Consider the following 23,822-nt stretch of genomic DNA (forward strand, 5'->3'; position numbering starts at 1 on the left):
ACTCATCCATTTTCCTTTTGATACATTTTTAATCTTAACTTTTCTGGAGAGAGTGTCAAAGGCTCTTCCAATTGTAAGTTTTTATAACTCTATAACTATCTGCTACAATAAGGGTTGGAAAGGACAAGTCAATATTCACTGACTCCTTTCCTCTACTGCTACATAAGCACTTCTTTCCATGTCCTTAATTTTTCTTTTTCCACTTGTCTTCCCAACCCCTTAAATAATCTTAGCTAATAGCAAACCACAACTGTTTCTTGGGACATTTAACATACTTGGTATCAATATACCAAGGAAGCAAATAAAGCAGAAGGTTCCTTAATTATCTGAGATTCCATTGCCTCACTCTGCCTTAGATCAAAAGTGACTAAAACCTGAAGGAAAATCTGCAATGTATATATAGGCATCACACATTTCTGAAATTTTATAAATTTGTTTCATATCATTCTCTCTGTCAAACAATATTGACATATTGAAATATTCAGATTACATCTTCATTTTAATTTCATAATTCATTTTTTGTGCTTAACTGAGGGTGGCAGGGTTGTAAATCATTCAGTTTACAGAATTATTCCTCCTCCTTTTCCTTTCATTACTTGTTAGACAATGTTATTTGAAATATAAAATACTCTGGAGAATAAAAAGAGATGAAGTTTCATAACATGCTATATTCATAAGTAAATATTTTCAAGTTGATATTTTTCTAATATGTGAAACAAAGCTGGAAATTATACAAATAATTTCTTCAAGCTATTTTATTAACCCATGCAATGATTTAAAGAATTATTTTTTAAAATTGGATACCAGATTGATGTGTATGACTTTTTATTTTTGATTAATAATCATTTGAATTCTGTCTTTTTAATATTAAAACTGAAGATATGATCTGAGTTATGTAATAGCAAAACTGTTATTAACATTAGGAAATTAAATGAGATTAGGAATGTTTTCCAATTGGTATTATTATACTAATGGCTATAACTTCTGACATAGAAAAGAGAGTTAATCAGGATTCATGCTGGCTTATTTATTTTCTAACAACAAAAAGGGTAAAATTAATTCACTGAATTATGGTGAAACCACTTTGAAAGGCTTTTTGTTTTACATTCATTTGATTCAAGCAAATCTTAATTGTTTAAAAAAGAGCTAGCTTTAACCATTAATCTCAGCATTAACTCAATTTTATTAAAAGAAAAAAAAACGGTGGCAATTAAATATACCAAGTTTTTATAGTAATATATGAAAAAATTATAATATAGTTAAATAGATATAATATATTCTGGATGATTTCTAGTTATTCCTTTTGCAACCCTCATTGAGCACCTACTGTGTCTCTAGCTATGTATTAGGATAGAGAGGGGAAAAATACAAAGAAGCAGTAGATATGATTCCTATCTTCATTGCTGTTTGAAATATAATGGCTTAGACATATAAAAATTAGAGAACAAAATAGTCTATAATAATAAAAATGTTAAATTATGTATTAAAGAAAATAAGCATGATACAAATTCAAAAAATAAGGAAATAAACATGTGAGCTAGAATTATCTGGAAGGCTATATGAAGATAATCAGATTTGAATAGGGTATTGAAAGATGAGCAGACAGGTGAAGAGATGAACAAAGAAAATCCCCAATAGGGGTTGAATGAAGGTAAAAATAAGATTGGTACATGTACAAGGGTAAGATGAAAAGAATAATTTCATGTTTGGGAGCAGTGGAATATAAAATCAAATAAGTGAGAAAGGGCCATAAACTCTGGAATGAGGAGTTTATTTTTAATTATATTTATTTTTTTGTTAAAGATTTCACAATTACATGTAAAAAATTAATGATTATTTTTTAAAATTTTGCATCCCAAATTCTCTCCCTCTTTCACAGTTCTACCCCCTTGAGAAGGCAAACAATTTGATATTGATTATACCATATGAAGCCAAGCAAAACAAATTTCCATATTAACCATGTTGCAAAACAAAATAAAACAATAAAAATAGAGTAAAAAAATCATACATCAATCTGCATTGAGAATTTATCAGTTCTGTCTCTGGAGATGGATAACATCTTTTAACATGAGTCCTCAAGAATTATCTTGTCATTGTCTTGATCACAGTAGCTCCTTCATAGTCACATAGTTCTTTCACAACCTCACAATATTGCTTGCTATCACTGTGTACAATATTCTCCTGGTTCTGTCAATTTCATGCTGCATATGTTCACATGAGTCTTTCCATGTTTTTCTGAAACCTTCCCCTTTGTCATTTCTTATAACACAAGAGTATTCCATTACAATCACATGTTACAACTTGTTAAGCCATTCCCCAACTGATGGACATCCCCTCAATGTCCAGATATTTGCCACAATAAAAAGAACTGCTATAAATATTTTTGTACAAATATGCTCTTTTCCCTTGTCTTTGATCTCTCTGAATACAGACCTCACGGTGTTATGGCCTTTGGGCATAGTTCCAAATTTTTCTCCAAAATTATATGACTAGTTCACAACTCCCCAACAAACACATTAATGTCCCTGTTTTTCCATATCTTCTCCAGCTTTTATCACTTTCCTTTTGTGTCATATCAGTCAATCTGATAGGTGTGAGATGCTATCTCAGAGTTGTTTTAATTTGCATTTCTCTAATCAGTAATGATTTAGAGCATTTTTTCATTGATGGTTTTGATTTCTTCTCCTGAAAACTGCCTGTTCAAATTCTTCAACTATTTTATCAACTGAAGAATGGCTCTTATTTTTATAAATTTGACTCAGTTTTCCATAAATTTGAGTATTGAGGCCTTTATCAGAGAAATTTGCTGCATTTTATCAATTGTTTTTTCTTCTAACCTTATGTTAATTTTATTTCTGAAAAAGCTTTCAAAATTCATGAAGTCAAAATTATTTAGTTTATATTTTCGAATACTTTCTATCTCTTATCCACAGATATGATAGGTACATTTTCCATGTTCCCTTAATTTATTTAAGAGGTCACCCTTTATGTCTAAATAACTTATCCATATTGGTATATGGTGTGAAATGATGATCTATGATAGTCTCTGCAAAACTGCTTTCCAATTTTCCCTGAGATTTTTGCCAAATATAAATTCTTATCTAAGAATCTTGGACCTTTGATTGTGTAAAATACTAGATTACTATGGTCACTTTTTACTGTGCATTATGTACCTAATCTATTCCACTGATACACTCTATTTCTTAACTAGTGCCAGATTGTTTTGATGACTAATGCTTTATATTGTAGTTTGAAATCTGGAACTGCTAAGCCATTTTTTCTTTGTTTACCTTGATTTTTTTGACTTTTTGTTCTTCTAAGTGAACTAAATGCTATTACCATACTATTTTTCCAAGATCTATAAAATAATTCTTTGGTAGTTTAATTGGTATGATACCAGGTAACTAAATTAGCTTAAGGAGAATTGCCATTTTTATTATATTGGCTTGTCTTCCCATGAGTAATTAATATTTCTATTTCTCCAATTATTTAGTTCTGTCTTTATTTCTCTGAAAAAAGTATTTTATAACTATATTTACATAATGTCTGGGTTTGTCTTGACATGTAGATTCCCAAGTATTTTATATTTTTGTCATTATTTACATATAATGCTTGCTTTTGATTTTAGATTATTATGAGAAAACGTTCATTAATTCCTATGCTTTCTAGTGTTTTTCATAGGTCTGGGTGTTGAATTTTGTCAAATGCTTTTTAAATGTATCTATTGATATAATTTTTGTTGTTTTTGTTACTGATATTATACTGATAATTTTCCTAAGATTAAACAGGGTTGGAAAAAGGTAAAAATTAGGTTGGTACATGTATGATAGTAAGGAAGGAAGGCTAAGTTCATGTTTGAGAGTAATGGAAGATAAGATTCAGTAAGTAAGATTGAGTCAGATTATAAAGGGATATGAACTCTGGAATGAGTTTTAACCTAACAGATGAGCAACTGAGAATCAGTGTAGGTATCTTTTTCTTAATCGGGGATTGACATGATTGAAACTATTTTTAAGAAAGATTATTCTGCCAGTATCACACACATTAGACAAACAAGGAAGCTGATGCAATATTCCAAGAGCACGAAATGATAAAGACCTGTTACAGGGTAAAGATGGAGAGGAAATGGACAAAAGCAAGACATACAGTCTTTGACAGGAATTTGAAGAGGAAATAGCTTTGGTAATATTGAAGGGAGCTGGGGGTCAAAGAGGAGTTTGTAGTTGTGAGTCTAAGGAACCAGGGAAATGAGGGTGAGAAAAATACTCTTTGAGAAAGGTAGCAAGGCAAGCCAGTGAAAGGAGATAATGAATTCAACTTTGGACATGTGAACTTTTAGGTAATGGTGGGACACGTGTCCCAAGTGGAAATGTCCTGTAGACAAATGGGAAAAATCGGAATAGAGCTATAAAAAGATATTGGGAATAGAGATGTAGATCTGAGAGTCATCAGCAAAGAGGTGAGCTTGAAGACATGAGAGTGAATTTCTCCAAGAAAGTAAACTTAGAGAGAAAGAACCATATATACTTTCTAAGTACCATGACTGAATTCCGAGTAGTTGCCAGCAAGTGAGCCTTGTGGTCCAAATACTGTTATAGATGTAATTAACCAAGAACAAAGTGTTGGAATAAAAATGCAATTGAAAGTCTCATAAACCTGAACTGGGAACACCTGGCTCTCAAAGATCAACTGATAAAGGCCTCATATACATCAGCTATCCCTCATGACTCTCTGACTAACTACATTACATCATCACTCAGATCAACTCTTGTGAACCTTATGCCCATTTGATCAGCCCATGGTACCCCGGTGTGAGCCTGAAGTAAAATGGGCAGGGTGGCGAGGGAGGCGAGGGAGGCGAGGTAGGCGAGGGAGGCGAGGTAGGCGCTGTTGATTGTAGTTCCGCCGTGGGGCTGAAGTGGAAGGGCCAAGGCGCAGGTGAGGCAGTGACTGGTAATTGCTGGACTTCTCAGTTACTTGGTTCATGAGCTGTAGATCAAAGCAAGGGGAGTAGACAAGGGTAAGCCAGATCAGGTTCAGAAAGCTGGAACAGTGATAAGATAATGTGAAGTAAACTATGATAGTGTGATCACTGAGGCAGGTCAAAATCAAATAGCCAGAAAAGCAATAAGGAACCAAGGAGTTAATCAAGGTGTACTGAACACTGAGATAAGCCAAAAGTGCTAAAGCGATTAACACACTGGGATCAGAAATAACAGCCAGGCTTGTTAGTCTACCTGACCTGTGTCATCAGTGAATTTAAAGCAATATCAGCCTGTGAGGGGCTATGACTCTATAGGGGCAATGGTTTTTGTTCCCATGCCCCAGAATCCTCCAATTCCTAACTTGAGGTCTCAGATGAGATGATTGTTGGCAAAAGTAATATTACTGTCTATAATAACCTTTTAAAATAAGTAATATTCTAGTTGTTGCTATGCTGATTTATTCTTCCCATCTTCTGTACCATTTAACTCAAGACCCCAGAAAAAGAAGTTTTCTGCAAATTTTTACTCTATATTTCATAAAGATTTTACTATTATAAATAAAACACAGAATACATCAACTATATGTTAAATGTAATTTGACAAAAATAAAACATCTAGATGGCACAATAGAAAGACCTTCAATCAGGAGGCCCTGAATTCAGATTTGACCTCAAACACTTACTAGTTATGTGATCCCCAGTAAATAACTGAATTTCTTTCCATCTTGATTTCTTTATAAATAAAACAGATATAACAGTAGTATTTGTCTCCAGGATTGCAAAAATTAAAAACTTTAAAGTAATTTATAAATGCTATTATTGAAGCAATATTGCAAGGCAAAGATGAATAAGAGATATTATGTGCCTTTTATGATATAATTGAAGGATAAAATAAGTATATAAATAACTATGAAACCATAAGGTATCTACATAATCACAAAACTGTTCTTAATAATATTACCTATTATTGCTTTACATTCACTGAATAACAAAAATATTACTGATGTATAATTATTGTGACCCTTTACTTTCTAGAACAATGTTCTTAAATATCAAAATGCCTATTAATGTACTTTCATAACTCATGACATAGTATGACATCATTTATCAAAATTTAAGGTCAACATAATGCTGCTATCTCTCCCTGAAATGTTTTTTGTTTGTCTTTTTTGTTAGTCTTTTCTTCATTTGAAAGCCTGAATGGAATAGTGAAAAGTGAACTGGACTTAACATTTGAAGAACTGAGTTTTAATTCTGGATTAGTAAGTTAATGTACTTTCTGGGTGACCTTAGCCAGGTATAACAATAATAATAAGTAATAATAATAACTGACAATTTACAAAAGCTTTAAGGTTTGTAAAGTATTATAAAATAAAATATATTACACCTTATTTGAACCTCAAAACAATCCTGTAAAATAGGTGCAATTTTATGACTCCAATTTTACATATGAGGAAACTAAGGCTCTATCCAGAAAGACTGAATAACTTGTTGAGGATCACAAAGGCAATGAATGTGAGTCAGTTCTTTCTGACCTCAACAGAGTTGTTCTCCCTCACAGGAAAAATGTAGAAAATAAATGAAATTCCTAAGCAATTTCTTTATAAAAACATTTAAAAATGCAACTTATTCGTGAGACTCTTAGTGGGAGCTTATTGACTTTTACTGTGATTATGGATGCTCTGTTTTATAGTTACAAGAAGTCCATTGCTAAGTAGAAATCCTTCACAGAATCTGAAATCTGTAGACTGATGGTTGATTGTACTTATCACACACAGCTTTTATGATATTGTCTTTAACAGTACTTAGTTTTGAAAGGTTTATAAATACTTTATAAGCTTTATTAATTATTTATACTTTCAGAAAAAAATCAATAAATTAAAAGACTTTTTAATGTAAAATTTAGACTTTATGGCTTAAAAAAACATAAATCTTACTGAAAATCACTTCTAGTAATTTATAGCTTGATTTTAATTCTATTCAAGTTCAGATATTCTTCTGCACTTCACTTGGAAAGGGCTAGCATCTCCAAAGGGCTGCTCACACACACAGAAATTCAGAAAAGCATGGCCCCAACTACCACTGCACCAAGCAATCTCAGCTCACTAATTCTATCCCTCCAGTGAAAGTCCTCTTCCTGACTGCACATTATTCAATAAAGTCCAATGGTTTTCTATTGCCTCCAAGAAAAATATAGAATTCTCAATAAGGCATTAAAATCTTTCAAAACCTGACCCTTTCTTACCTTTCAACTTTACCTCCCTCCTCGTATTACATGAGTTAATGACAATGGCCTCTTGGCTGTTCTTCCCATGAGATGATCTATCTTTCCCACTCCAGATATTTTCAATGGCTATCTCCCATTCTGGGAATTGTCTGCTTCTTCATCTCTACCTCCTAGCTCCCTTTAAGTCTCAGTTAAAATCTCACCTTCTCAAGCTTTTCTTGTTCCCCTTTAATCCTAAGGCTTTCCCTGTTCTTTATTTTATTTCTGAGGTATTCTGAATATATTTTGTTTATCATAGTTTTTGTATATGATCTTCCATGTTAGCCTGTGAGATCCTTGAAAGCAAGAGCTTTTTTTGCCTTTCTTTTTATTTCAAATGCTTTACACAGACTTACTAAATGCTTGCTGGCAGTGCCTATTCTATATAAATATTCTTTTTGGTCTGCAATTTTAAAATTAGATTCAAATTTATCTTGTCTTTTTTTTTCGACCAGGGATTAATGATTTGTAAACTGGTTTGATGAAGAAATCAGTTTCTTTCTATAAAACATCCACTAATGTCTAATAGCTTTCTGTCCTTGCCCCAGTATTTCCTCTTCAAGTTTGGAGGCCAAGAAGCACCACAGAAGGCACCTGAGATGCCCAACTACTCTGTCTCTTGTCTGGGGCCAGACACCCTATATTCACAACATACAAGTCAAGTTGAAAAACTGACTAAAAGAGAGAAAAAAGTAGTCAACATGCATTTATTCATCTTCATGTAGAACAGACCCTGTTAAATACTAAAGCAGAAATGAGGGAACAGAAGAAGGGAAAGGTAAGAGATAGACAAAGTCAGAGTGAGAGCCAGAGTTAGAGACATGGGAGGGAGGGAGGGAAGGGGAAAGAGAGAGACAAAGAGAGACAGAGAGAGACAGCGACAGAGAGACAGAGACAGAGAGAGAAGAGAGACACAGAGACAGAGACAAAGAGACAGAGAGAGACAAACACATACACACACACAGACAAAGAGGCAGAGAGACAGAGAGATAGATAGAAAGGCAGAAACAGAGACACATACAAAGAGACAGAGAGAGAGCAGAGTAAAAGATAGAGAGAAAAGAGAGACAGTCAGAGGCAAAAAGAGAAAGAAATAGAGATATACACACACAGAGACAGAGTCAGATACAGAGAGACAAAGAGATGGAAACTGTGGAGCAAGAAAGGACCATCACTCCTTTGTCCGTTACCAAATTACTAAGAGATAACATGGTCCTACTATAAAACATGACGTTCCTGAATGCATCATTATGATATTCTTTTCTCTTATTTTTTTTGTTTTGATAGGTTACATGTGAAAGAATTCAGTTAACTAATTTTCCTTTGTTGACTTTGAGACCAAATTATAATTTCTATATTTTAAGCCAAGCCATGCCAGTATGGAAAGACCAAAATAACTTGGAATAGACATCTTAAAAGATAAAAAAAAAATCAAGAACATTCTTCCCTATCTTTGAAGGAATGGTCATCTCTCCAACCTAATTAAAGTTCTTAGAAATATCCTCTTTTTTCAAGCCTACTGTTACAAAAGAATCTGGATTGAAAGTGGAGGCTGTTTTTGTTGTTGTTGTTGTTGTTGTTATTTCAGTTGTGTCAAACTCTTCTGAAACTCCATTTGGGTTTTCTTGGCAAAAATACTAGTGTCATTTGCCACCTCTTTCTTTTTCTCATTTTATAGATAAGGAAACTGAAGCAAAGAGGGTAGAATGATTTGCCCAGGGTCACACAGTTAGGAAGTGTCTGAGTCCTGAGTAGCACTCAGGTCTTCCTGACTTTAGGGCTGGCTCTTAATCCACCACATTCGCTAAAAGAAAGATTTGTCCAAAAATATCTAAAATAATGACAAAGATAACAACATAAGTAGACTTCTAACTTAAATTTTGAATCCAGTTACAGTCTTTTACTTGGTATTCCCATCTACTCTTTCCCTTCCATGATTCATTCTTCATAAAGTTGCCAAATAATCTTCTGACTACAAATGTTCAGTGGTTCCACATAGGGTAAAATACAAATGTTTTATCTGGACTTTTAAAGCACTCAATTGCAAGGCTGATTGTTCCAAACATTTCGTATTACTGATTGTTCCAAACATTTCGTATTACTACTCTACTTTTCCAGCCATGTGAACAAGTAGTTGCTTCCCAATCTCAATGTTCCAACTCCCAGATTCTTGCAAACTGCCCTTAATGTCTAGAAAATACTCACTCCCTCACTGTGGATCAAACCATAGTATTTTCACCTTTTTTGTTTGTTTTTTTTTTCTCATGTTTTCCCCTTTTGATCTGATTTTCCTTGCACAACATGACAAAGGTAGAAATATGTTTAAAAAGTTGCATATGTTTACTCTATATCAAATTGCTTGATATCTTGGGGAGGGAAAAAATTCGTTACACAAAGTCCTACAAAAATGAATGCTGAATACTATCCTTACATGTATTTGGAAAAAAAAAACTACTGAGAACAAATAGGGTGGCTGGTGTGAAGAGGGGGTGTTACAAAGTGCTTTAAGATTAACAAAGTACTTCATATAATTTATTATTTGAACCTCAAACATAGGAGCAAAATATTACAAATATTATTATTCCCATTTTACAAATGAGGATGAGACTGTTATTGGATCTCTAATTAAAAGGTCGTCTTTGCTACTGCTTAAGAATCAGGACCCACAATGCATACAGAAGAAGATGATAAGCTAATAACATATCCCAGATTCAGCCTCACATTTGTGTGTCTGCTTCACACTTAACTTCACACTTAACTTCATTTCCTATCACTGGGGAAGGTTGGGGGAAAATTTTCAACATAAACTATGTCATATTCCCTTTTTCTTTGCTATATTTTAGGAGTCAGAAATAGATATCAGGATTTCCTACTTTTGCTTATGTATAATAACTTATTCAAAAATATCATAACATAAAAATGAGTTGCTAAGTCTTATAGAAGAAAAAGTAATTATATAGCAGAGCTAAACTAATTTTGCCACTAAAACATTTTCTACATTTACAAAGGAAATGTAGTCTTTCAGTTTATGAAGTACATTTTACATACACTACAATCACACTTGTTTCTCTCAATATTTGATCCTGAGAAGCAAGTCTATTTTTAGCTGAGGAAATTGAGGTCAAGAGGCCTTCAATGACTTATCCAAAAATTATACCGTTAGTAAGAGCAGAGTCCGATCCTAAGCTTAGGTCATCCAACCCTGGATCCACTGCAAGGATTTTATAAGCCTAATTCTAGAAATGTGTGATTATATGAACTGAAAGGGCCTTTTCCCTGGATGAGAGAATGCACAAGTATCTGAGAAGGGTGAGGAAAAATAGTTTGACTGCTGACAAAGAGCGGAATGTGCTATAAAAGGCGCTGACCAACCAAAAGGAGCTTCGTACCAGCAATGTACACAGTGGAGGAAGCTGGCAGATACATCTTTCACCCCCTTCCTCAGTGCTCTCAGTAGGCCCATGAGCACATAGCCGCTGAGCCAGCCTGTCTAACATGAGGCTACTTCCTGCTTGTGCCTTCTCTTCTTCCATGCGGGGATCTGTGTGATCTCTCAAAGGGTCAGGACAGCCACTAGTGATCCAGGGGCTAAGATTGGGAGTCAGCCCTGAAGAGCAACCAATTCAACCCATCTCAGCAGTGGATTGCCCCCAAGAAATGAGCCACCATTTCCTATAAGCAAGATAGACATCCATCCAGGCCATGCCCTATCTAAGAGAGGAGCTACTAGTAGAAAGATTTTCTTTTTCATCTCCACTTTTAGGTCTAAGCTCTCTCTTCCCAGGGTATGAATTTTACAGGCAAAGACCCAGTTGGGGACATTTTATACTCTGGTTCTGTGTGTTTCCCTTTGTGATATATATATTCAGACAAACTGCACAGAGGGCACTTAAATGGTCATCCTTGGTGTCCATTTCTCTCTATATATATTAGTGGTATTCTAGTCCAATCCCCTCGTTTTACAAAGAAACAGACCTAGAGAGAAGTTAAGTAACTTACCCAAAATGATATATTCAATCATTCAATCAAGAAGCAGTAAGTATGTATAATAGGCCAGGCCCTGGGTGAAGCACTAATAACTGTCAATATAAATTTTAATCTAGGCCCTTTGACTATAAATCAAATCCTCTTTCTAGTATATACCATGCTGCCTTATTTCAGCATGTACTAAATGTACTAAAAATCTTGTGACTTTACCAGTGAAATTACATCTTAATATAAATTATTGCCAGAAACAGAATACCCACAAAATTGACAACATAAAACCATGAAGAATGAAGATAATAAAGATGGTGATAATCCTTGACTCAGAGGAATATCTCACCTCAAACTTGCTAAAAAAAAGACAAGTCTATCATCAAATTTTGACTTTAAACTTACTAAATTGAGAGGGCTGTTAAATTAACTCTTATGTCCTTTGGTATCAGTTAAAATGTATATCCTAATAAAAGACTGTTCCTAATATTGGCAAACTAAGAATTTAATATTCTTTAATAATAGTTTGGAAATTATCTGAATTGTGATACAATGGGATCATGAAACAAAAAAGTCTTGATTTTAGAAAGTCTGTTTTTCTCATATAAGTCTTCCTATTCACATCATTATTATTGTAAGTTGTATGCATGAACTATTTTATTTTAAATTGAATTAAAATTTCAGGTATTATATAATTTTTAAATTAACAATTAGCCTGTCTGATCATTTCTATACTATGCTATCTGAACTCCAGCCATTATTAACACCTCTCCCCTTGACTCACTCAACCAAAACCATGAATTCTACTGCTGGAAAGCACTATAAGAAGTGAGCTTTTGCCTTATCTTGCCCAGACCCAGCATACCACAAATTCCTATCCATCAACATACAGTGCCAAAGTGTACAATACCCTTTCCTTTTTGGTTCCCTATTATGTATTGTCTTCACTTGAGGGCAGGGGTTATTTCTTTGTCCCCAGAGCAAAGGCTTGCCACACAGTGTGTGATAAATGTCCATCTGTCCTTCCTAATCCTTCCTTTCTGTTTTCCTTTTCTTTCTTTTCTAACTCTTTATCTTTTTATTCATGTATCTAGCTTCATACCTAAGTTAAATTTTAACTTGCTGTGACAACTATTAGATTTTTTAATTTCACCCCAAAATATACTATAACCCACTCACAAATTTCACATACTTTTGTTTCCTTACTTTATCTTCTATTCACTTTGCACTTCATAAAAGACCTATTTCAATGTTTACTTTCTTACTGATGGAGGTAGCCCTGGCTTTCAGCTGAACAAAGGACATGATGATTAAGCTCTTATTTTGTAGGAGAAACTATGCTACACCATGAGGATTACAAAGGCAAAAGCATATTAGTCTATTCCTCAAATAGTTCACATTCTACTCAGAATGGGGCTAGGAGGTGCATGTATACAGAAAAATAAATACAAATTATGGACAAAGTAATTTTATGAGAGTGACTATACTAATAACTCAAAGAAAAGTCTCAAGTAGAAAATGATATGAACTAACCCTTAAAGGAAGATAAAGATTAAATGCTCATACTAATAAATTACTAATTTTTCAAAGTATCAAATTAACTCATGAGATATTTTACTTCCAGTTAATTTGTAGTTTGTCAGTATGATTGCAGAGAAAGAAATGATTATATCAACTGAAAGGTGACAACTGAAAGGTAGATAAATGTTGGCACAACTCTCCCTTTAATAGAGAGAGGAAGGAGTTCATCTCAAGTTTGGGTTAAGGACCATAGAGATGAGAAGAGAGGAGGCTAAGTAGGAAGCCAGTCATGCTGGACTATAGTAAATAGGAAGGCAAATTCCAAGGTTAGCTTAGTCACTAATATGCTGCCTTCAATTGGGATATCATCACCATTCCCCAACATACTGTGTTAAACCCTGAGGATACAAAGAAAGGCAAAATATAGTGCCTTTTGCCCAAGGAGCTCAGAGTCTAATGAGGAAAACAAACATATTATCAGGTACACACCAGATCTCTATAGAGTAGATGAGAGACAATTGGATTTGAGAGGTAAAGTTCAAACATAGTGATCAGCCAACACAAAGAAACAATGAAAGAAGAAAGCATGTTGTATTTGAGGAACAGTGAAGAGATCAGTGTAAAGGGGTCACAGAGTGCCAGAATAAATATTAAAAAAAAAAAAAAAAAGACTGGACTAGGAGTAACAGCTTTAAATGCCAAATAAAAGAAATGACATCTGATCCTGGAGGTAACAGAGACTCCCTGGAGGTCCTAAGTAGGAAGCAGTGACATGGACAGGTCTGTGCTTTAGAAAACTTACCTTGGCAACTGAGTGAGGGATGGACTGGAGTGGGGAAGGGCTTGAGGCAGAGACCATTTAGAAAGCTATTACAGCAGGTCAGCCAAGAGATGATTGGGCTCTAAAGGGGTAGTTTTATGAAGAGGAAGAGGAGGATATATAGGAGACCTGTATGTGAAAATAGAAACTACAAGATTTGGCAACAGAAAAATATATGAGATAAGCACGAGAAGTTGAAAATTATATCAAAATTGCTAGCCTGGTTGACAGAGAAGATAGTGATGCTCTAAACAGTAATAGAAAGTTGGGAAAATGAGAGGGTTTGGGGAGAAGAAAATGAGTTATCTTTTAGATATGCTAAGTCTGATATGCATGCAGAATATCTAGTTAAAGATATCCAAAAGGAACTGGATTCTGTAGAACTGGAGCTTAAGAAAAAGAATGGGTCTAGAGACATAATTATAGTTATATAAATATGAACATACATTAGATATATGTGCATATATAAATATATATACACATGCATGCGTATATATTATATATATACTACAGAAGAATGTATGTGGGCATGTTATACACACACACACACACACACACACTTTGAAATCATCTGCATAGATAACATAATTGAGCCCATGATAGCTGATGGCATCACTAAATCAGTTTGCATAGACAGAAAAGAAACTCATGAGCAGGTGTGACCTGGCACATGGCAAGAAACTCAGAAAGGAAGAATGACTAAACAAAAGGAAACCAAGAGAGAGAGAAGTATGATGAAAACTCAAAGAGGTCAGAATAACCAAGAAAACAGGGTGTCTTCATAGTGTCAAATGTTGCATAGAACTCAAAAAGGATGAAAATTCAAAAAACAAATCATTAAATTCGAAGCAATTTCAAATTTTATATTCCTGGGCTTAAAAATCATTGCAGACCACAAGTACAGCCATGAAAGTAAATGACTATTGCTGCTTGTAAAGAAAGCTATGGCAAATCTGGACAGCATACTAAAAATCAGAGACTACCTTACTGAAAAGGTCCAAATAGTCAAAGATATGTTTTTTTTTTTTTTTTTTTTCCAGTAGCCATATGTAGCTGTGAGAATTGGACTAAAAAGAAAGGTGAGCAAAATTGATGCCTTGAACAGATTTTGGAGAGTTCCTTGGAGAACAAGGAAATCAAATCAGTCAATACTTAAATAAGTTAATTTAGGTTAGAGTCAAATACTGAAGCTGAGGCTTAAATACTTTGACCACATATTGAGAAGAAGGGACTTACTGAAAAAGAACTTGGTGTTGGGAAAGCCTGAAGGCAAAAGGATGGGCGGACAAGGAAAGGGTTAGATAGTATCCTGGGAACAAGAAACATTAATTTGCACAGACTTCAAAAGCCAGAGGAAAATAAAAGGAGTGATGTAGTCCACAAGATCGAAAAGAATCAGACAGGACTGAATGACTGAACAACCATAAAAACTCTGGAAAAGTTGTTTCACTTGAATGTTGAATTTGGAAGGAAGCAAGAAAAGAGGAAGTGGAGACACCTATTGTAGCTAGCTGTCTCAAGAAGCTTAAAGGGAAAGGAGTGGAGAGTTATATATAATAGCCAGTGGGAATGAGAAGAGGGTTGGGTTGTCTTTTTGTTAGTTTGTCTACTTGCTTGTTGGTTTGGGGTTTTTTGTTTGTTTTAAAGACTAAGGGAGACATGGATGTGTTTTAAAGACTTTTGTTTGTTTAAAGACTAAGGGAGACATGGATGTGTTTGTAGGCAGAAATTAAGTAAATTTGGAGATAAGGTAGGGATGATATGGGGGAAAGTCTGCTAAAGATGAAAAGAGTATGGGACCAAAGCAGATTGAGAGATTGGTAGATAAATTGGTTTTAACAAAGTAAAAGGTCATTTCTTCATCTGAGACCAGAGGTGAAGAAGGAAATAGTGCGGGAAAGATTTCTAAATAAAAATAACAATATCAACAATAACAATAATGGCATTTACATAACACTTTAAGTTTGAGATATATTATGCCATTTGATTCTTACAACAATCTTATGAAGTAGATGTTATTTGTAAGAGGAGTACTCCCATTTCACAAATGATGTAAAGTGAGGAGGCAGGGACAAAGGGGTTCTCAGAGAATGGCCTCAGTTTTTCAGTGAAACAATAAAACAAGCTCTGCTTTATATAGACTTTGCTGTTGGTTTGTTTTTTCCATTGGTCACAGTAAACATTTAATAATCAGCTCTTCCATACCAATTTGAGCTAGTTTCAGGAAACTCCTGGATTAGGGGGAGAGGGAAAAGAATATTTCAGGCATGGTAAAACCTCCTGGGCAAAAACCCAGAGGCAAAATATGAAATGTTGGATATAATGAACAACTGCTAGCAGGTTGATTTGAGTGGAAGAGATAATGACAAAGCAAAGTAATATGAAATCGTAAGCTTAGAAAGCTAGTTGGAAGCCAAAATATGGGGACTTTAAATGCCAAATTAAAGATCTTGCATTTTATCATAGAGTAAATAAAGGACGCTTCAAGTTTTTTGAGTAAGCTCTGTATTCTAGAAATGTTCTATCCATTTGAATGCATGGCTGATGGCTTTTTGATGTTGTACAAATTTACTTTCCAAATATAATGACAGGTTTACCTCTAGTAAAAGGGAAGTGAAGGACAGCTGAAAACAAGTCTATGGACATTATTTCATGGTCAGGAAATTACTTTCTTATGATAAGCTCCCATAAACCCAATGATTCAGTTATTTTCCAATGAATTCATTTTGTAATTTTATCATTTTTCTCTAAGTAATTAGTAAAACCACTTTTGAAAATGCATTTCTATTTCCAGGTGAGGTAATTGAAAACAGAGTGACCTCACAGGCACAATCCAGCCTAGTAGCAATGATAGAAGAAAATAGAGAAGAGGGCATGCCTAAGCATCTACGAGATAACAGCCAGCAACATTGATTTACAAAAAGAGGACAAAAAGAGGGAAACTTACAAAAAGAAGAGAAAATTTGATCCTATCAATGCCTCTGTAGAAGATGCTCATTTTGTTGCATTCTCACATATCCTTCACTACCCTTGTCACTCTAAAATGACAATCAGGTTTAATTTCAGTCAACAGAAAGTCTAGTATGATTTCATGAGAACCCTTGAGTCCTACCAGCCTCCAAAAAAGTCATCTGATTAAGGATGAGAGAAATTATTATTAAGAAAGGAGGAGCTTTTCATTCCATATAGACACAAATGTTTTAAATGAAAATTCTGGATGGAACATTAGTGTAGAATTGTAATACTGTATGACTATATGAGTTTCAGTTGAATTGCAATAAGTCACTCAATCAACATATGTAAATGGTTAAAATCAGACTCTGTTTTAAAGGGAAAAAAATAATTTGAAGGCAGAAGGGGGCCAGTAGAACATGAAATGGGAGGAGAAGTTTGTCATCAAAAAGGACAGAGATAGAGACAGACTAGAAACACAAAAGACAGTCTTTGAAAGCTTCACAATTTTGATCAGTATCAATCCTGTTTTCTTTCGAATTTGCTGAAACAAAAAGAACTTGTACACAGAATCATTTTTATCCAATAGCCAATGCTTTGTTTTGTTTTTAAACATGGTGGGCTTCACATAAAGAATCTTTGTTCCAAAAATAATTGAAGTTTTAAGCATTTCAATTACAATATGAAAAGATAGACATTACCACTTTGTAAAAAGTTTGAGACTAAGATGAAATTGATTCCATAAACAAAAATCAGTCTTATTACTGGATAACACTTTCCATAATTATACCTCTTATTTTCATCTACCTTTTTAAAAGAACTTTTAAACTCAAATGATAAATTATTTTATGAATCTAAACATCAGTTTATAACTTGTTCCTGGGTTAAATGTGAAGCAATGCAATAGGATATTTCATACCTTTGTATTGGATTTCACTTTTACTTTAGGTCTGGCTTGTTCTCTGGCTTCACGAAGAGCTTTCTGGGTTGGGCCTTCAGGCTTATCTTCTCTCTCACATCTGTGACCTACTACAAAATAAAACAATTTCTTTTATGTATGATTACTTTTCTCCTCTGAAATAAAGCTTCTTCTAAAAGAAAAATAATATCAGTCCAACATGACAATGAAATAAGAGTGAAAATTATTCATATAATTCATATAAACTATACATTAAAGGGATACAATGGAGATAAATGGTCACTAATGCCAGTCCTAGAGCTGAAGATAAGAAAAATGAAGAGGAAAAAGAAAAGATAAAAGAGAATATAAAAATTTAACACAAAGGAAATAGATTTTCTACATACGATCTAAAATGAGAACAAGGGAAGAAAAATTAATAATAATTTAAAATATCTATAATCTAATTTCCTAATCTTTTCTTAATATTTATTATTAAGTAGCATGAACAGGAAATAAACTTCTAAAATTATAAGAAAAAAAAGATTTCCCTTTTGTTTTTCATCTTCTTCATTTTGCTATTTTGCACTGTCGTCTACTTTAATTGCTGATGAGATTATAATGCTGAAAACATTACCAAATGTATTATCTCTGTGTTGAGATTATGACATGAAGTATAAACAACAACAACAACTGAAATACCTACAGAAATCTAGATGCTTTTCTTTAATGGATCCCATGGCAGCAGTCTCATAAAGGTCTAAGGTCAGGCACAGCTTCAACTTGTAGCTAATGCATTCCCTCAATGCCATTTCTGGTTAAAGGAAGGATAAAGTCCCCATACAATAATGGGTCATTTAACAAGGAAGCAGACTGTAACATTCGACTTTCCTTCCTGATACTTCAGAACTAACTTTAGGCTGTCAGTGGTCAATGTAAATGCTAAACTGTCACTTCCTACTCCTATGCTAAACTAGTGCCAGTGGACTTGGAAAAGGTGGTGTCATTAGTCTTTGCAGCTGCTTGAAGTGATGGTAGAGTATTGTTAAATATCCTTCATTTCTCAGAATCTACTAATGGTCTAGGAAAATAATTTAAATTCAGTAGTATGGACCGCTGTTACTATCTCCTTGGAGCCTGGGAGATCCTGATCAAAGGGGACAACTCTCAGAATGATAATCTTAAAGGGAACAGTTCCCCCTCCCCTTCAACCTAAATTTCTTTTGCTTCCACTTTTTAGAATGCTTGCCAGAAGCTGCAGGCCCCTAGTATAGAGGGATGAAATATGCCTATTGAAGTTATAGAAGAACTAAACTGTTTACTATATTAGGTAATATATATACTATACATGCACAAATGAAGGAACATAATTCCAAAAAGCAAACCTTGACAAAAGTCATAAAAAAGTAAACAATCCCTAGAGTGGCACTTCAGAACACATATTCCACAACTGTTCCAGTATTGGCAAGGTAACAAAAATATTTATGCTAAGAGCAACTGCTTTTGAATAATTTCTACAAGGTAGCAAGAACCAACATGTTTTCCCTTTTCATCAGATAAGCACAATTTTTTATTGTAAACACAGTTTTGAACATGTATTATACATTGTTTGACAAAATAGTAAAGATTCTCTGACACTAAGTTTATGTTATTTTCCTAAGGTTTCAAATCACACAGAATTTAAATAATCTTAAATGGCAGCTAGATAGTATAGTGAATAGACTACCTGACCTAAAGTCAAGAAGACTCATCTTCCTGACTTCAAATCCAACCTCAGACACTTACTACGTGACCTTGGTCAAGTTAATTTACCTAGTTTGGGTCAGTTTCTCCAATTATAAAATGAACTGAATAACAAAATGGCAGTCTCTCTACCAAAAAAAAACCTATATAGGAGCACAGAGTCAGACACAGCTGAAATGAGTGAACAACAAATAGTATTGTAAACTTTCATTTTCAGAAATTAAAAAAAAAGCTGGAGGAAGAGTCCCTTGAAATTGTGGCAGAAGCATATGAAAGAAAAACAGAACAGAACTAAGTGGGGGGGGGGGGGAGTGTTTGGCAGTGGAAAAGAAAATGGGAGGGAAAATAATATAGCCCAGAAAGATGGAATAGAGAACATGGAATAATGAACCTACTAGATCTAAATAACAGGGATAACTCATCTATAAGGAGTAACAGTGTACCTTATAAAGAATTAAAATAAAAGCTGTATGTAATATAAAGAATAATGGCATGGAAAGGAAAGAAGCTGTCCAATACCAGTAAGAAGATAACAGAATTTTAGAGATAGAATTGACTTCAACTTCCATTCAATCAAATTCTACACAGAAAAGAATCCCCATTACAATTTGCCGAATAAATAGTTTCCCATTCTCTGCTAAAAGAAATGAGTAAGCAATGATTGTTGATTCCTTTTTAAAGGGTACTTAAATAGCCATAAAGACTATGACCATAAAGACATAAGACCATAAAGACATAAGAAACATGTAGGGGAAAGAGAACTGAATTTGGAGTGGGGGGGTGGGGGAAGAAGGCTCAAACCCTGGCTCTACCACTTGTGCAACTTGAGGCAATGTACTTACAATGTACTTACTTCTCTTTGCCTCAGTTTATCAATTAAGAAGTTTGAACTAGATGAGCTTCTAGGTCTAGAGGTATGAGTCTGTTAATCTGCTCTGACATGACCAAAGGGAAATTTCACATCTTCCTAGGGTTATGTGCGTGTGTGCGTATGAGATAGGTGATAGGAAGCAAAGAGTAGCTTTCTATGAAGCCTGATAATGAGTGCCCGTTTGTGGCTATTGACATGAAAGCAAATAATGTCACCTGAGAACCCTTAGAAAGCATCACTGATAAAAGATTTTTACTAAGAGATTAAAGTCCTCATAGGCATACAGGTTTGTTTTTGCTGTCTGTGCTACTGATTGGTAGCATGTGCATCAAAAGATCTACCTGAGAAGCACAGAGACACTTTAAAAGTTGTGATTTAAGAATTTTGATTTCTGCACCACAGCTTAAAATAATGAGAAGTACCAACATTATCTACTCTGATTTGCTTTCAGGAATTAATTTTGGAGGATTTCTTACCCTAGGAAATTATTCCCATACATAGAAGCACTACCCATTTTTTTGTTCTGTGTTACTACATGGTATAAGAAATTAAACATCTCAGCATTAGCACAAATTTCTCAAGGGATGCAAGACAAATATATTGTTGAAGGCTGACATATATGGAGGCAGAACCTATCACATATGTGTGTTTGTACCTTAAATATCTGAGAGAACAATATCTTTAAACTTTTTTAAAAATCAACTGAGCCCTTCCATAGAAATCACTGTGGACTCCTAGACCCCCATTGTGGAACCTACTTCCTGGCTACAAGAGGACCAGCTTCCTAATCTTAGAAACTCTTAGGGACTGGATTTGGAGGTTCCCTTGTCTATGAATTGACTCCTACATGTGTATCTCAATAGTATATTCAATCTCTATACATTTTGCTTTCTTCAAGTTTTGCTTTTAATGTTATTTTTTGCTTCTCTTCCTCCAGCTTAACTTTTGCATTTCTCTATTTGTGTTTCCAGTCATTCTTTTTGTTTAGTTTTGTTTTTGCTTAGTTTTTCCACCTAAGTTTTTATATTCTTCCAATTATTTTTGCTGTATACAATTCTTACATAAATTCTTCTTCCACAATTTTCTTAAATTATTTGGGAAAATCTAAGTATGTCTCCATGGTCTTTGGCAAATTTTTAGTATTCTCACCTCACAAAATGTTGATCCTTTTTTCCTTTGTCTTAAAACATTTATTCATAGTTGTCTAGACACAATTAGACTTCTGGAGGCCATATATATCCTTCTGTTAGATCTTCCCCGATGATTTATCTAATTGTATTCCAGGCTTTAAACTGAATTTTATTCCTCCAGAGATCATTGGTAATTTCAGTCTTTTCCTCCCTATTATGGCTCATTTTATGATTCCTTGCCCTTTTATGCCAATTGTCCAAGGGAATGGAAATCAACTCTTTCTCAGCCTCTCCCATATTAGGGAACTCACTAGCCTTAGTCTTGGTCCCCCCAACTGACTTTTAGAGGAATTGGTTGTAGGCTAGATGTCAGTATCTTCAAAACAGTAGAGGCTCATACATACTTAGATCTGCCCTTCTTCCTGCTCAGAATGCTGACACTCTGCCATCCTAACCACAGTAAGAGAATGTAAAATATACTATAGAGATAGAATCAGATTGCTCCCGAAACAATCCTTCAATAATTCAGAAAACAGGAGTGGAGCCAAGATGGTGGCAAGTAGATAGGATATTGCCTGAGCTTGGAACCCCTCAGAATCAAAGCTAGATAGAGCCTCTGAATGGACTTTTGTAGTGACAGAACCCACACATATTGAGAATTTAATGGAAAAGTCTGTCACATTGGAGCAGGAAAACATGGCCCAGTTCAGGCATATCATGGAGAGGCACAGGCAGGGAGGGTTCCTGGTGTGGGGACACTTGGCCAGGGGAATCTAGATGGAGGCTCTTAGCCAAAATACAGCAGCACTGGTTAGTCTGTCCTAGTTCAGAAGCCAGTGGTTCAGCAGACCAGCTGTGAGATCCCAATACAACTGCAGAAATACAACTTTATAAATGAACTTTAATGTGATCATATAAAAAAAGAAATTAGGGATGAAAAAGGGATTATACTGGGAGAAGAGGAAAAGGGAAGTAAAATGAGGTAAGTTAATTCCACATGAAGAAGAAGAAAAGAGGGGAAATTGTAAGCCCCCAAACCTCAGCAAAACAGGTGGTATTTAGGCCCACCTAGTATAGTGGGAAGGCTTGTAGCACCACTAACTCCAGCCCAGCACAATCAGTGACAGGCCTCTGTCCCTCTGCTGAAGAGCCTGGGACAATTTTCCCTGTGCACTAGCAGCAGAGCTCAAGTTTTAAAAATGACCAAAAAAGCAAGAAGAGTTCTGATTATAGAAAGCTACTATGGAGGCAAGGCAGACCAGAACAAAAACCCAGAAAAAGACAGGAAAGGCAAAATACCTTAAGGTGAAGCCTCAAAAGAGGATATGAACTGGTCTCCAGCTCAAGAAGGAATCTTGAAAGAGTTCAAAAGGGATCTAAAAAGAGAGATAAAAGAAAATTGGAGAAAAAAAAATGAGAGCCATGCAGGAGAATTATGAAACATTGGTGGGGGAGCCACAGTTTGGAAAAGGAAGCACAGAAATTGACTAAAGAAAATAAATTCCTTAAAAATAAATTTGGCAAAATAAAAAAAAAAAAAGAAAGAAAGAAAGAAACTTCTTAAATAAATTTAACAAAATAGAAAAAGAGAATAACTACTTAAAAATAGAATTGGGAAATGAAAAAAACAAATCCACTGAAGAAAACAATTCCTTTAAAACTATAATTGGCCAAATGTAAAATGAGGTAAAGACACCTTTCAATAAATCTTTAAAGAAAACTGTCCCGATGTCCCAGAATCAGAGGTTAAAATAGTCTTTGAAAGAATCCACCAATTTGCCTCTGAAAGGGACTCCAAAATGAAAATTCCAAGGAATATTATAACTAAACTCCACAATTATCAGATCAGGGGAAAAAAATACAGTAATCAGTCAGAAAGAAACAAATCAAATACCAAGGAGCCACAATCAAGATTACCCAAGATCTAGCAGCTTCCACCTTAAAAAATAGAAGGGTCTAGAATATGATATTCTGGAAGGCAAAGGAGTTTGAACATCAACAAAGAATCAACTACCCAGAAAAACTAAGTATTATAATCCAAGGGAAAAGATGAACATTCAATGAAATAGTGGATTTTCATTTTTTTGATGAAAAGACCAGAGATGAATAGAAAATTTGAGCTTCAAATATAAGACTCAAGAGAAGCATACAAAGGTAAAAAGGGAAGAAAAAATATTTGTCTTTTAAAAGTTAAAATTTTTACATCCCTACCAAGGAAGATGATATGTTTAACTTTTGAGAATTGTATCTTTGTTAGGGATATATTTAGAGGATTTAGGTATAAATTAACTTTAATGTGATAATATGAAAAAGAAATTAGGGGTGAAAAAGGGATTGTACTGAGAGAAGAGGAAAAGGTAAGTAAAATGAGGTAAGTTAATTCTACATGAAGAAGAAAAGAGGGAAAAAAGGGGGAATGAGCATTTTTTGAACCATAATCTTATCAAATTTGGCTCAAAATGAGAATAACATATATATTTAGTTTGCCATAGAAATTTGCTTCACTGTAGGGAAGTAGAAAGAGAAAGGGGAAAAGAAAGGGGGAGGCTAATAGAAGGGAGAGCAGAAATAGAAGGGGAAAGGAATAAAAAGGGAGGCTGAAAAAAGGGAAGGCAGATTAAGGGAGGTGGTGATCAGAAGCAAAACACTGGTAAGGAGGGAA

The 23,822-nt window shown here is 34.5% G+C and overlaps 1 protein-coding gene across 4 annotated transcripts in view; it reads right to left on the reverse strand.

The window, feature by feature from the left end:
• SPAG16 (sperm associated antigen 16) overlaps positions 1-23,822 on the reverse strand; it is a 1,146,423-nt gene that overhangs the window by 1,015,537 nt on the left and 107,064 nt on the right. For 3 of the 4 annotated variants that reach the window (XM_031958102.1, XM_031958104.1, XM_031958105.1), the window contains exon 9: positions 17,438-17,547. In XM_031958102.1, the coding sequence (XP_031813962.1) occupies positions 17,438-17,547 (110 nt within the window). The remainder of the gene's footprint in view (positions 1-17,437; positions 17,548-23,822) is intronic. The other variant, XM_031958103.1, reaches the window with a different exon arrangement.

Source organism: Sarcophilus harrisii, chromosome 3 (genome assembly GCF_902635505.1).
Source record: "Sarcophilus harrisii chromosome 3, mSarHar1.11, whole genome shotgun sequence".
NCBI lineage: Eukaryota > Metazoa > Chordata > Mammalia > Dasyuromorphia > Dasyuridae > Sarcophilus > Sarcophilus harrisii.